The sequence below is a fragment of the Anser cygnoides genome, chromosome 15, assembly GCF_040182565.1.
Source record: "Anser cygnoides isolate HZ-2024a breed goose chromosome 15, Taihu_goose_T2T_genome, whole genome shotgun sequence".
NCBI lineage: Eukaryota > Metazoa > Chordata > Aves > Anseriformes > Anatidae > Anser > Anser cygnoides.
Window position 1 is genome coordinate 2,642,009 of NC_089887.1, and position 14,523 is coordinate 2,656,531.

The 14,523-nt window shown below is 51.4% G+C and overlaps 1 protein-coding gene across 4 annotated transcripts in view; it reads left to right on the forward strand.

The window, feature by feature from the left end:
* The window catches only part of CACNA1H (calcium voltage-gated channel subunit alpha1 H), a 228,278-nt gene that overhangs the window by 101,148 nt on the left and 112,607 nt on the right, over window positions 1–14,523 (forward strand). For all 4 annotated transcript variants that reach the window (XM_066977739.1, XM_066977742.1, XM_066977740.1 and 1 more), the window contains exons 3-5: window positions 5,062–5,174; window positions 6,888–7,021; window positions 11,542–11,639. In XM_066977739.1, coding sequence (XP_066833840.1) covers window positions 5,062–5,174; window positions 6,888–7,021; window positions 11,542–11,639 — 345 coding nt within the window. The remainder of the gene's footprint in view (window positions 1–5,061; window positions 5,175–6,887; window positions 7,022–11,541; window positions 11,640–14,523) is intronic.

The following is a 14,523-nucleotide window of genomic DNA, read 5'->3' on the forward strand; positions in this document are numbered from 1 at the left end:
CGGTGTGAAATAGCACAAACCATCTCCGGAGGAGCTGGAGCCGACCGGCCCGGCTGGGGCTGGGCTTCAGTTGAAGTCCAGTGGCTAAGCTGGCTGAGCTGAACGAGTGCAATGCTCGGGAAAGACACGGCTTATTTCTGCGCCTGCTTAGGTTCGTGCTGCTGCCATAAACCCGGTGGAATTAAGGCTCTTGTAAAGTGAGATGAGAGGGTCAGCCCTGGATGCCTGGGTGCTGAAGTTCTCCAGCTGCCTTTCGTCCTTGTGACGAGCTCGTGCGGGCAGGTCTGAGAAGTGCATTACAAAGAGAGAGGGGAAGACATGTTATATCAGAGGCCAAGTACAAACTTTTTCTCAGGTAACCCTTACTGGATTAAGGCAACTTGTTCGTGCCCCACTATAAAATGCCGTACCACCTCAGGCTGCCTGTCGTGAGGTGCCAAGCGGCTCTGATGTCCCGTTCCGCTCTGCACCAGCAGAGAGCTGTTTTAAAGACCAAAACAAAAAAAGTGTTCCTGTGTTTGCTAGCTGGATTCCTTAACTAATTGGCAATATTCTTAGGAGACGAGCGAGTCTTGCTGTGCAGCTGCCTCCGTGCCGGGTGAGCCTGCTCGAGCCCTGCTGCAGGGCTGCGGTCAAAGGCAGGAGGTGCTGGGGCAGGACACGTGCACAGCTCCCGTGTGGTTTTATTTTGGTTTGCCTGTTCCTCACACGTGCTCTGGCATTAATACCGGGGGCTAGGTGACGTGGTGCCAGTGACTGGCCCAGCTCTTTGCTCTGGGCTCCTTCGGTTCGGTTTTGCTGCTGCAGACACTCAAACTGTCTTGAGTGCCTGCATCAACATCCATTTTAATTCCCACCTCTCTTTTTAGATCAAGTCAAGTGTAGTTGGTAAGGATGAGCCGGTAAAGACCATCTATACTGGCATGGCAGAGGGTCTTGGCCATGCTTGGGCCTCTTCTGGCAACCAGCACCCTTCATCCTCAAGCCACTGGTCTTCCCTGGAGGTGAATTTCATAAATCCCTGTGAAAATCTGCCAGAGAGCATCAGCGCCAGAGCTTGTGCCAGCAGCAGGTGCTACCAACAGACTTTGAAGGCAGGATCCCGTTTCTGCATTGCCGCTTCCAAACTCAGGGCTGGATTTTGGCACAAGAGACTGCTTCGACCCCGCAGCACGGAGCAGCCCCCGGGCACTGCAGCCGCCTGCCCAAAGGGCATTCGGGGGATTTGAGCTTGGCCCAGATATTTTAGGTGCCATCACCTTGGAATCTGCAGCAAAGGCAGAAACATTGGGTGTCACCCAGGAGGCCTTTCTGTGCTGCGGGACTTCTGTTTTCATCCAGGTCTTTGCTGTTCGCACTGGCACAAGAGTCAGACTTTTTTCACCTTTTCCCTCCCCGTTTTTCTCTTCTGAGCATTTTCCTGTCATTATCAGAATAATGGGACTTTTCTTCCTTGCTGGGCATTCTGAATTGGCCCCAGAGGATGCTGTGCAGAGGCACCCAGTGCAGTCCCACCCTGCAGAGCAGCACCACCTCTGAGGTGGGCTCCGGGGCCTCCCGGAGGTGGGGTGGCTTCAGGGGGGGCTCTGGGAAAGTGGTCACCAAGGGCTTAAAGCACAGCTTCGGAGCCAGCAGCAAGGAACTGGGGACTGAACTGAAGTTGCCTCGAATATCTGTGCGGTGGAGGGAGGATTAGTCCGTCAGGGCAGAGCACTCAGGGTAATCCTGCTTTTGAATCAGGGAGCAGATCACCGTCATTAATCTGATATGAAAATAACTAGGGCAGGGGCTTAAAGCCTTTATAGGAGCCACAGGAGGAGGAGGCGGGCTGGGGAGCAGGCGGGACCCTTTGGCTCAGCACCTCCAGCCCCAGCACCTCGGGAAGGGACGGGGAGCAGGGACCGGGGAAGCATCCTGGGAAGCATCCAAGCTAGGAGCGGGGGCTTCCTCCTCCCTCTTCTGCTCCATTCTCCAACTAAAGCAGAGCTGTTCCCACACTGCATTTCCTTCTGCTTTTTCAGACTTTTCTTCAAAGGCAGAACAAGTTTTCTTATGTCTCTTTTCCATCGCGCGGCTGCGGCTGACCTTACCTGGCAGCTCCGACAGCCTTTAAACATCTGTGACCACGGAGTAGTGCGAGAGCCTTTCTTTTTTCCTTCAGAAAATTGAAACAATTCTTCTGGCTTCCTGAAAGACACCGAATTCAGCTTTGGTGTTAGACGGGCCGGTGACAGTGGCGTTTCTATCTGGAATCAGGGCTCTTGTTTCAGCTCCAGTGACAGTTCTCGTGCAGGTGATTATTTACACACAGCAAGGTAAAACCACAGTTAGGTGATTTAGAAGAAAGAAAGAAGTTTTCAGGGCTGTGGTGAGCAGAGCACCTGAACAAAGGCGCCTTGGGTCCTGGGTGGCTCAGCAGGACAGGGGCTCTGCTTCGCAAGTATCTCCAGCCTTAGGTTTCAGCTGATCCTCTGAAATCAAAGCTCAGGGACAGTTGCTGGGCCCAAATGGCAGGCAGATTTTCTGACTATATTCTTTTTAAAGTGTTTGTGATTTGGCATCAGGATGAGAAAGATCTGAGCAGCAGACAGGCTGCCTGCTCTCCTGAGGTCTCCCTTCGGCACCAGCCGTGCCTCTGCCTTGCTGGGGACAGGCTTTTCCTTGTTGTATCTTCAAATGTCCACGCTGATCAAACGTCGCTGTCGAAGCTGGTCCTCTCCAATGATTCACTTTTGACAAATCAGGGTTTTCTAATGGGAAACAAAATCTAATTCTTGTTTGGTTCTGCTAGAAACGAGGGCTGGGGTGGCAGAGAGCAGGACTGAGAACAGCAACGGAGCAAGGAACCCTCGGTGGAAGGGGGATTTGAAAGCCTCGTCCGCCCTTGCAGTGGGGAGAAGTCCGGGTTATATGAGCCGCAATGCTTTCCCCAGTGCCACAGCAGTGCAGGAGCAGGGTTAAAGCCAAACAAGCACATGGCCAACACGCTCCCCTCCTCCGGGAGAAGCAGACCTAATCCATCAGCACAGTTACACCTTTTTTTTTTGTTGTTAGCAGTTCAATATCCACACGCTTTTCTGTGTTGGCTTTTTTTTTTTTTTTTTTTTTTGCTTTAGAGGGAAAAAAAATCCCCAAGTATAATAAGTGAAACGAATGCAATTGCAGGCACCCTGGGAATAGTCCAGGAGCCGTGTTTACAGGGAGTTCCACATGAATCCCATCAAGCAATGCAAATATTGTAAGGAGGATGTGGCCAGGGGTTAGGTTTTGTTTGGGTCTGACGTGGGCTGTTTTCTCTGTGGAGCAGGATTACCACTCTGCTTCTAATTAGTTGAAAGGGAAGGAGAGCCAGACAGCCCCTAAAAATGTCAAAAATCAGGAGGAAGTCGCTGAAGGGAGGGAGAAACGAAAACGAGCCGAGGCTGGCATTTCCGCAGCACACAAGTCCACTGGGGCTGTGGCCAGGGGCTTCACCTCCTCCAGCTCCTTCCGCGTCGCCGCCAGGGGAACCTGGGTTTTTATTTATTTGTTCAGTTGTTTGTTCACTTTATCCCATGCATTTCCACTGCAGACAAGTGGGTTTCCAAGTATGATGTGTCTGGTCCCCAGCATGGGCTCCAAGGGGCTCCTGGCTCTGAATTTTCCAATTAACCCCTCTCTGAAACAGAAAGTGGTGGACCAGGCAGTGAAATCTTCCTCTCCCTCGTGCTCTGCTGCCCTTGGGTGCCTCTTGCTGAAGCCAGTGCAGGAGGGCATAGGTAGGTAAAGTACTCCTGAAAGCAGGGTTGGACCAGATGACCTCCAGAGGTGTCTTCCAATCGAAACCATCCTGTCATGCTGTGAAAGCAGCAAGGGTAAATAAGGTAGGGTGGGTTTTTTGTTTTGTTTTGTTTGGGTTTCCAAAGTAGGTTTTTTTGTTTGTTATCAGAAATAAGACAACGCTCTTCTTTCTCCGTGAGCCTTTGTTCACATACGCTTGTGTGTTTGAAGGCATGAACGTTTGTTCATACACAGATGTTTCCAGTTATTTCCCCAAGAACAGTTCTCTCATTCATTCTTAATTTGTGAAACTCCTGTTTAGTTCCCCCCAGTTTTTTTTAGTTATTTTTAATAGTCATATCAGCAGCAGTAATCATAAGCTCTGGGCCTATTTTGTGCTGATGCAAATCACCACTTACTACACAGAAACTATTAATGTCGGTGCAGTTGAGCACGGGTGGGTCCTGTAAGGCAATGCAGCCTTTTTTTTTTTTGGTGACTGCGGGTACATCCAGCCTTGAAACCTTTTCTCGCCTTTCTCGGTCTGTGCTGTGCAGCCTGTCTGCATCTGGGATTGCAGCACGTCTTCGTGGCTGCCCCTGCAGCTTGTGTTGGTCGTGCTGGCTTTGTTTTGCTTACATCCTTCGTAATGCGGAGCTCAGTCGGAGTCTGCAGCATCTTGAGGCTGGGCACTGATGCAGGAAGGAGACAGGCAGCGTTGAGCACCCATCCCTTTGTCCTGGGACGGAAACAAGGAGCAAGGTTGGAGTAAGGAACAAGTTGCGAGCCTGTTTTCTGCTGGTGCTGGTGCCTGAATTCACTCATTTCTCTTTGCCTTGCTTTCTTTAGCTTGGCAATGGCAGGCGTAATGCTAGCAGACATTTTGGGTGATTCAGTGGTAAAACCATTTGAGATCTGGAGGTGAAATTTGCTGTGGGAGGAGGACAGAGGGGGCTGTGCTCTCTGCTGCCCCGTGGCATGCACGAAATAGCGAAGAGGATGAGGGGGCTTCAGACGGAAAACGTGGCCTGGTGCCTCACTGGGCTTCTCTGACTCCGCTGCTGTGGAGGAAATGAGAGACATCCTTTGTCCCTTCATCTCAACAGGAATGCCTTTCCAAGGCCCTTTCCTCAATTGCCAAAAACTTCAAACTGTAGCAAATCTGGGATGTTTGGAAGTGTTTTCTTTTTAGCTTGTGTGAGAAGTGAAAGGTTTTTGACATGTAAACCGTGCGGTGCCCCGACTTCCCCCTTCCTGCTGCCCTCTGAAGCATCGTGTGCTCTCCTTAACGCCCTCCTCTCACCTGGTTCGAGCACGTCAGCATGCTGGTCATCCTCCTGAACTGCGTCACCCTGGGCATGTTCCAGCCCTGCGAGGACGTGGAGTGCCAGTCGGAGCGCTGCACCATCCTGGAGGTAAGCTGAGCTCTCATTCCAGCACGGCCGGCGCCGCGGGGACCCCCTTGCTGCTGTTCCCACCCCAGCCACATCGCTGCCGGCACCTCTTGGCTCGCTGCAGCACGGCCTGGGCGATGTGGCACCGGGGACTTGGCCACATCAGTCCTTTCTTCATGAAGAAAAAAGCACAGGATGGGCCTGTGCCCACCCGCTTGAGCACAGCATTGCCAAGTGCCAGGATACCTGGCCTTTGGGAAATGCATACCCATCTGAGCTTGCAGGCCCTCGTGCCCAGGCTGCTGTGGGGCATCTCGGTTCTCGCTTCATCCCTCCCCGCGTCCTGGCTGTCCCCTCGCTGCCATATGCCCGCAGGGTTGGTTTTGGAAGCGCGTCCCGGCAGCATCTGCTGCGTGGGCTGCACCTTGGCGCGGGGCTGCCCGCAGCAGCTCGGCTCGCAGGCTTGGAAGCAGCTGCTCGTGCCACCAGCCGAGGCTGGCACTGCCGACACGCGGTGCTGTAACGCTCCCGGTGCATCCGAGTCCCTCGTGTACCTGCTGCTTTAATTCCTTTTCGGTGTCTGAGCAGTACAGGGAGGCCCGTGGGATCCTTCCAAGCAACACCTCCTGCCCCTTTCAGAGGTTGGTCCAGAGCTGTCTGCTGCTGCCAGGAATAGCAGAGTTTGTCATCAAACCCTCTTTCAGCCTTAAAAGAGGATCTGTTAATTGCAGAGCCAAGTAAACCAGATGAATTGAGAAGCCACTAGGCATTTGTTACGGAATAAGATAAATTCTGGGTAACTGTTGCCACAGGAAACATCCACCTTAGGGTTTATCTCAGGGTCAGGCTGAGGGTTGGTGTGAAGCAGCACCCAGGGGTGGCTTGTCCAGCTCCTTCAGCAGGACATGTCACACCGCATGCAGCAGGAGACCCTCCTGCCTGCCATTTGTCTGCCTGTATTTACCCACGTGGGACTTTGGAGGATGCACATCCCTGGAAAAATGCCCGTGCAGACAAAGGGAATCCCACCTGGACGAGCAGAACAAACATGAACTCCTTTGTGCAGGCATTTGGATGCCAGTTATTAAATGAACTGAAATAATAGAGCAAAACTTCAGTGTAGTTTATCGAGGGATAGGTAGGTCGACAAATCCATCAGCTAGAGTCGTTCCCTGTGTGCAGCAGAAGTGCCTTCGTGGTCACTGCAGCAGCCTCTGCCTGGTGCCCATGGTCACTCCCAGCTGTGTCGGGGTCCCTGGGTAGGAGCCTGGTCCCCTCTGGAGTCCAGGAAACCATCACAGGTGAAGCACATCCCCTGTGTTAGATGGGACAAATTCCTTCTAGGAGTTCTGAGCTGCCCCGCCTGGAAACTCAGCTTCCACTGCAAGTTGCTGAGACCTCCCAAACCCAACCACGAGCTGATGCTGAATCGCAGAAGCTCTGAATGCCAAGAAAAATGCCCAGCCTGTATGATGGCGATGTTCTCCTGTCTTTGTCAATAGATTAACAGAAGCTGCTAATGCTTCCCAGGCAGTGAACCAACCCAGGAGCTACACTCGGGGCTTGCCATCGCCCCTCAGGTATTGCAGGGCTTATGTCTGAGCTCAGCAGATGGCACGTTGGTCCTACTGCCTGGCCTTGCAGCCTCTGTCTCACGCTCGTGTCTCTGCTTTCCCCTTCTCTGATAAGAGAGCCCAGCAGAACTGACTGTAATAATCTTTTACTGGTCTCCAGGCGTTTGACGACTTCATTTTCGCTTTCTTTGCGGTGGAGATGGTCATCAAGATGGTGGCTCTGGGGATCTTCGGGCAGAAGTGTTACCTTGGAGACACGTGGAATCGCCTGGACTTCTTCATCGTGATGGCGGGGTCAGTAACAAAACCTCACAAACTTCCCCTTGTGGTAAAAGCCAGAAAACCCCGGAGAACCAAATCTGGAGGTTGTCCTGGCTGGTTTGCATGATGTCTGGTGAAAGCTGCCAAGCTGCAGCCAAGGCAAAGTCTCCTAAGTCTCATTTGGTTCAGCCTCTGGCAACCACACCGGGTTACGGAGTGGGGTGTCAATGTCAGGGCAAAAGCCGCTGGGTTTCCAGCGGTGATCCTTTGGCCAGTGTCATCTGTCAAACCAAGTGCGTGCTGACCTAGCCCTTGCAGTGGCCAGTAGGTCCCAGTGCCCACCATTAAGGCTGCCTCTCATGAGGGGATGGGAAAAGCACACAGTGGCTCAGCCCCGTCTTGCTCTGTGGCACCCTTAGAGTGAGGCAGAGGGGCAGAAATCAGCCAAACAGGGAGAATCCAGCCCAAAAATCAGGTTCAGAAGCTTGAAATCCCAGTGCAAGGAGCTCTCCAGAAGCTGACCAGCAGCTGCTGTTGCTGATCCTCCCAAATTACAAGCACATGCACGTCTCCTGTAAACTTCTGTTGGTTTACATTTTAATACCGTCTCCCACAGCTGCTTATTTGTGTAGGATGTGTTAATAAATAGAAATAATTTATTTGCGGAATCACCCAAGGAGGATCTGGCTGCTTTTGACATCAGCTCATTCACACCCATAAGCGAGTGTACTGAAAACTTGGCAAGTCTAAAACTTTCTTCTATAAATAAATGGGTTTTAGAATCTCCAGGCTCTCTTACCTGCTTAGTGTACCCTAGGAAGGGATAGACTGCTTTAATTACAGAGCTCTGCCTTATTTCTGAATTCCTGGGTTTACAATGACCAGCCTGGGGTTAATTAGAACATTCCTGTAATATGTCGGGGGCATTTTTAGCCTTGCGTTAGTAATGTGCAGTCTTTTATGGAGTTTTGTTTTGCTCCATGTGATGTGTCTGGCGTACAACTAGGAATGGCCCTACTGCCTTGAATAAAACATGACTTCCCCGAGCAGAGCTTACATTGAACTGGTGCGTGGCTGCAGCCTAGGAAAGAAAAGCAAGAACAACAAAAGTTGTTGTTAATTCCTTTTTTCTTTCCAAAGCTGCTGCGGCAGCATTTAAGCCAGAAGTAGCAGAAGAGGGGGGCTGTGGCTAAGGCAGAGCGCGGGGTCAGAAATCTGGTGTCCCTAACCAGTCCCCACCTGCAGGACGGGCTCTCCTGGTGGGCGAGCAGAGGATCCTGCATCATCAAACACATCATCGCAGCAGAGCAGGAGAAGAAAGGAGCACGTGCAGGCAGAAGGAAAGGCAGAGCCCTCTGCTCACACCTCAGAGCGAGGTTTTGGCACGGGGATCTCTGCTCGCACAGGACCTGGGGCGAGGGGGAAGGTGTCTGGTGAGTCAGCCTGGAAGCTTTCCAGGCCGTTTCCCTACCCTCCGTGGCTGGCATATGTTTGAGAAGGAGGAAAACCGCAGAAACACCGCGAGACCCCAACGGGAAGCCCTGCTGCCTGTCTGGTGTTACTCAGGCTGAAGAGGAGAGGTGGAACGACGCCTTCTGTGCCTGATCCCAGCCATCTCCAGCTGATCTGGGTTTATTTGGGCCATTCCTGTGACACTGTGGCCAGTGATGGAGGGCAGGGAGGAGCTGTGCGATGGGCTGGGGCTGGGGGTCTTCTCCTCGCCCACCACCACCGTTCAACTCAGTGCCTGTTCCTAAAACTGGAGGTGGCTTTTGCAGGGAGCTCACAGCCGGAATTACCAAGCTTCTTTTCCCAGCGAGTGGATGGACGTGATGCAGTTATTATGAGGCTTTTCTGATAAGAAGGGAAACAAGTGATACGCAGTGCTGCCTGCTTTGTTTGTCCCATTCAGTCTCCTTAAATAAGCTGATTTGGCTGACTGGCAAGTATACCAAAGAGAAAGAAGGGTAAGCAGGGAAACTACAAAATAAACACATCTTCTGCCTCTAGCAACAGATTGTGTCTGAAGTTTGTTCCAGCACTGAAAGCCCTTTCATGTTCTGCTCGCCTGAGAAATGTACCCTGGAAAATTTCAGACCGAATGCAGCTTACAACCTCTCAGTCTGTCCAGCAGCCAAGCTGAAAGCATTTCCCAGGCATCAGAAATGTTGTCCACGAGAGCTGAAAGCAGAGAGGTTTCTTGTGCATCCTGTCCCTGGAGACGCTGCGGGCTCATGTGATACGCTTCGGACGTCTTTAACTTGACAGCTGAAGGAATGGAAGCTGTTCGTGGCAGGAGACATCACAAAGGCTCGTGCCTCCAGTGCCTCCAGTGAGCCTCCAGTGCCTCCACTGTGCCTCCGGCACAGAGGCTGTGGGGCATCACCTACCAAGTGCCAGCCTGCCCCGACCTCCAGTCCCCGCATACCCCAAATTTCATGCTCCGGCAGGTTTCCACTGGGGATTTTTAGGGTGTCCTTGGGTTAAAAGTGTGATAAAGGAACAGGACCCCAAGCTTCTCCGTGCCAAGGAACCGTTTGACTTTTTCCTGAAGGCTTCAGGTGGTTTCACTGCTTTTAACAGGTCCAGTCTGGAACCCACCACAGTCAATCAAATGGTTCACGTTGGATTCGGTGGGTGTTGTAGGCACCAGTGGGCAACTTGCTTCGAAATCCTAAATGGAGTGTCATGGAAGTCTGAAAACGTAGGGTCAGAAGGCCTGTTTCCTAGGCCACATCCTGGACTACTCATCTTTCTTCAGCCCTGTTGAAACTCCAAGTGAGGCCCCAAGAGCTGGCCCTGCAACATGCACGTGGCTGCGTGGGCTCTCTGGAGCACAAAAGCAGCTTCCACTGGAGCAGCCCATGCTCCTTTCACATACTATTAGTACTTCAAAAACTGTGTCAGTTAAAATCCACTTACTCAGCCACCCGATAAATTGCCTGCCAGCCTGCACACCCGGGCTTCGGCACCGTTCATTGCAGGGACCCCAAACAATGGCACATCTATTGGTGCAAGGGCTGCTTAGAGCAGGCACCTGGTGCTGGCCCCAGCCCCATGGTGCAGGTGTGAACGGGCGTTTCTGATGGCTCTCCTGCCGGGTGGTCCTTTGTGCAGCTCCATGCTGCTTCCCACGGCTCTGCTCCGGCTGCGTAATGAACACACATCAGATTTAAAACCTGTTCTCGTGCCATGCTGAGTTTTAAAGCTGTTTGCCACGTTCGGCTCAGGACAAGCTTTAAGGTCGGTTTGATTTTTAAAGCCATGCTAGCTACTTCAGAATAAAGTACCTCTGGGAGGTTATCACTAAATCAGCTCAAAATAAGCAGGGTCTCAGCGAGACAAGGCAAGGCTCAAGAGGCAGTCACCTGGGTGCCATACCAGGGATATGATATCATCCAAGAAGATGCAGGCCAAGACAACAGAGAAGCAAATGTCAGAGAACCTGGAAACTCCCAGGTAAACTTTGCAGAGCAGGGCAAGGCACCAAATACAAAGTGCAAGGGCACCCAGAACATGGGCACCCAAGCAATGATGTGCCGGAGCAAGGCTGGCCCTAAACCAACCTCCTCCCTGCTTCACTGTTGCCTGAAATCCAGCAAATTTGGCTGGTTTTGCTTCATGGCACATAATAATTTTGGTCCGTCCTGGCTGGAGGATGCTTATTCTGAAAATTTCTCCACTGAAGCTTCTGCAGCACCCAGGGAGAGCAGTTCTGCTCCTATTTGCCTTCCTCCTTCCATATCTGTTTGTTTATTTATATAAGGAAAAGCTCTTACTCCATGGCATCCAACAGCTTACTTGCAGGGTTGCTTTTGATGCTGTTATGTTATTTGAACAGGCGTGGTGAGAGATCTGTGACATATTTACAAGTGCTTCCCTGTAGTCAAGCTCATAAATTGTAATTACAGCCATGCTAACTAGCCATAACCCCATTAAAAAAACAACACTACACACATTTGCCACTCGTTGCTATAAAAGAGCAAGAAAACCGACTAAACTTAACGTCCTTCCCAGCCTGGGAGAGAAATGTTTATGCGAAACGGAGACGGAGCATGAAAAAGAAAATGTTCCCTATTCTTAAGAATAAAATGGAAACCACACTACTTTAATGTCATTTGTTGGCTTGGTTATTCACACTTGTGTCACAGGAGGATAGATAAGCTGGCGTGAAGATGCGCCGGGGTGCTAGCAGGGGGTGTAAGAGCAGAAGCATCTTATTGCCGTGGAGCTGTGCAGCGTCTCCCCGGGAAGGCTGCGGATGCACAATAAGATAACGGGAGGGTGAGATGTGTGCCTGCGGGACCTCAGCAGCTATTGGGGAGCCCCGATTTCTGTGCCCCCCCCCCTTGCAGCTCCCTGTTGTGCCTGGAGCACACCCGCCAGCTGTCCCTGCACCGATGCTGCTTGTGGGGGGATTTGCAGTCTTCCAGAGGCTGAAATACCCCTGCTGGCCCGTATCGCTCAGTGCGAGCTGCTCCCCGACCCCAGGCAGCCCCAGCACCCAGGCACGGAGCCCCCCGCGCCCTGACGCCTCTCCTTTTTCCCCGCAGCATGATGGAGTATTCCCTGGACGGACACAACGTGAGCCTGTCGGCGATCCGCACCGTCCGCGTGCTCCGGCCGCTCCGAGCCATTAACAGGGTCCCAAGTAAGTAACGCCTCCATCCGTGCCGTGCTGCCGGCTTTGGGGTCACCCCAGGAAAATCAGGGGGACAAAACCTCCCCTCCGGCTGGCTCCAAGCACCCTAAGCCCTGCCACAGCCCCTTCTCCTGCTGCTGGGAGCAAGTTCATGGATTTTCATTTTTTGACGGGAAGTCAGAGATCATTTGTTATTACTAGTAAAGGGCAGGTGAGTAGAGCGTATACCTGGGGGGCCAAGTTTTCGTGGCTGTTTTCCAACATTTTTGTGAGCTCTCAGGCAAGTAGCTCTTAGCTCCGAGTGCCGAGTAAATAACAAAGTTCCCATAAAGGAAGGGGAGAGATCAGTTCTAAGGAAGATCTTCTTGCCCTGGATAGGTTCATTTTTTCCTCTCAGCTATTTAAGGTCTTTCAGTCTCTTTGTGTTCAGGATTAGAAGCACAGCAGTCTCTGTTGTTGGTAAAATACCGCAGAGGGTTTGCTGTCATGTAGAACAAAATTGGGTTCATCCACAATAGGAAGTTCAAGTGGCCCCTAAATCCATTTTCAAGTGGCTTCAGCTGCTTGTCTTCTAAATCCAATTTGAAAGACGAACCAACAAGTTGAAATAATTTCCTGCCAGTACCAGCCGTCTGCTGAGCGACCTTTGCAAGGTACTAATTTCATAGCTCTTTCATCACTTTTTAACCAAAATCCACTCGATACAAAATGCAGCAGCGTTGCATAGAAATCGTATAGGTTCCTCACAAAACAAAAAAAAAAGTACATTTTAGGAGTTTTGAAGAGCATGTTCAAATGACACAGCCCCACCAGTCCTCGCTGAACATCCTGCTGAGATTAATTGCCCGTTATGTCGGCACGTCCAGAGACACCAAAACAAACTCCCCCAGATCGGTTTCGGTTCCAGTACTTCAGATGAACATGCAAGGGAACAGATGGATGTTTACGCATGGGAATCTTTGAAGTTTCTTTCTGAGCTCAAATTCTCTGGGATTTTTCTTTTTTTTTAAAAAAAAAAAAAAAAATCTGTAAATTCAGCAGTGATGTCATTAGGAGTTAAAAACAAACCAAAAAGAAATGAGAAGCTAAAAAGGACCTCGAAACCCTCCGGAGCTTTGGTTTCCCAATGAGGTTTTGTTCGCAGGGCTTCGGAGCAGCCCGACAGCACAACACAAAACTCGGCTGGACTGCGAGCAGAAGCCATTTTTGACGCTTAGATTGTTTTCTTTTTGTCAGAAGACAGGCGATAGAAAATCTTCGTTTTTTTGTTACTTATATGTGAGATTAAATCCGAAGAGCTAAACCCATTTTTGGAATTTCCTGGGCTTGGTGAGCAGCTAGGCTGGTCCTGCAGCGTTACCGGTGTCCTGAACAAGCGCCAGGCTGGGATTAGTATTCTTGGAAATATCTCGGTTCCTGGAGGGCAGATAATCACAGACTTTACTTGTTTATGAGACGCCAACTCCATCCGCTTTTCACTTCGGTACTTTCACTGTTTCAGACCGATGCCTGACATAATCCAGGGTCTGCAGAGAATGGATAGCGATAACCCTCTATTTTGTTGTATTTTTGGAGTTCCCAGCGATAAGTTACATCTCCGGTCTTTCATCCGTGGGGATGCTGCAGCTTAGCAGGGGATTACCTGGGACATCCCCCGCGTCCCGGCCCGCGGCGCAGCCTCAGCTCCTGCTCAGCACCATCCCCACATCCCCAGTGCCGGGATGCCGCTGGCTGGAGCGGGGTTTTCAGCTTGGTGGCAGCCACAGGACAACATCGAGCATATATGAATTAGGGCTGGGTCAGCGGAGACGAGCCTGGCATCCAGTTGCAGGCACGGGGAAGCAGGGACCCATGAGAAATCCATGAGAAATTGCCCAGCGATTTATCCCCGTGATGCCTGGGCACTTTCCTGGGTTCCAGCCAGTGCTGTTAGTGCTGTGCTTCCAGGCATAATAAATTCACCCGCAAGACTATTTCGTTTTTATTTTATTTGTTAAGAAAAGAAAGGAGAACCCCGGCCAATAAAAACATCATCTCTATTAGAAATTATTCCTTGGAAATAACTGGAAAAATATAATTTCTGCGTTTTATACATTTGGCTGGGGCTGTAGTTTGGGTTTTTTTTAGTAGTGGTCAGTGTTTTTTCAAGCCCATTTCACTGTTTTATTTTTATTTTTCTACTCTGTGGTATAAACCGGGCATCACATGGAGTGGGAACAAAAAGAAATCCCGATCCTCATTTCAGCCCAACCGGTGCTCACAAACTTTTCCCATGGCACACTTGACATTCTGCTGAGAGCCTCGAGCACCCTGAGCGGATAGCGAACAGATGGATTCAATCCCGAGGATGGTGCCACTAAACAACCCGAAATACCACAAGTAGCTGAGCGGAAAAAAGTTGTCTGGCACGGGAAGATGAATTTTAACCATTTTTGGGAAAAGGTGGGTGAGGATATTGGCGAGTGGGGAAAAAAAGGAAGAAAAGAAGAAGAAAAAAAGTCCATCATCCTCTTTCCAGTGGGAATCGAGTCCTTTCTGCTTGTCTAAAGATAGATTTGCCGGGAGGTCTGAGGGGCAGTGCTTTGTGATATATGCTCCTTGCGGGGGCTTATGCCTCTGGCACCGCTGTTGCCTTGTCCCCACGGCCGGCACCGGTGTTGCGGTCACGGGGACGGCAGGGACGTGAGCCGGGTCCCTTCCCCGCGGGGTGCCAGCAGCACTGGGTTGGAGCTGGCAGGGCTGGCACGAGGCTGGCAGCCGGGACCGCGGCTCCTCGGCAGAGGCATCCGCTGCCGGCGCCAGCAGCGGGGAGCCGCGCCGGAGCCAAGGCGCAGCTGGGCACGGAGACCTTGAAAGGCTGTTGCCCCGGGATGCAGAGGTCATTAGTCACACC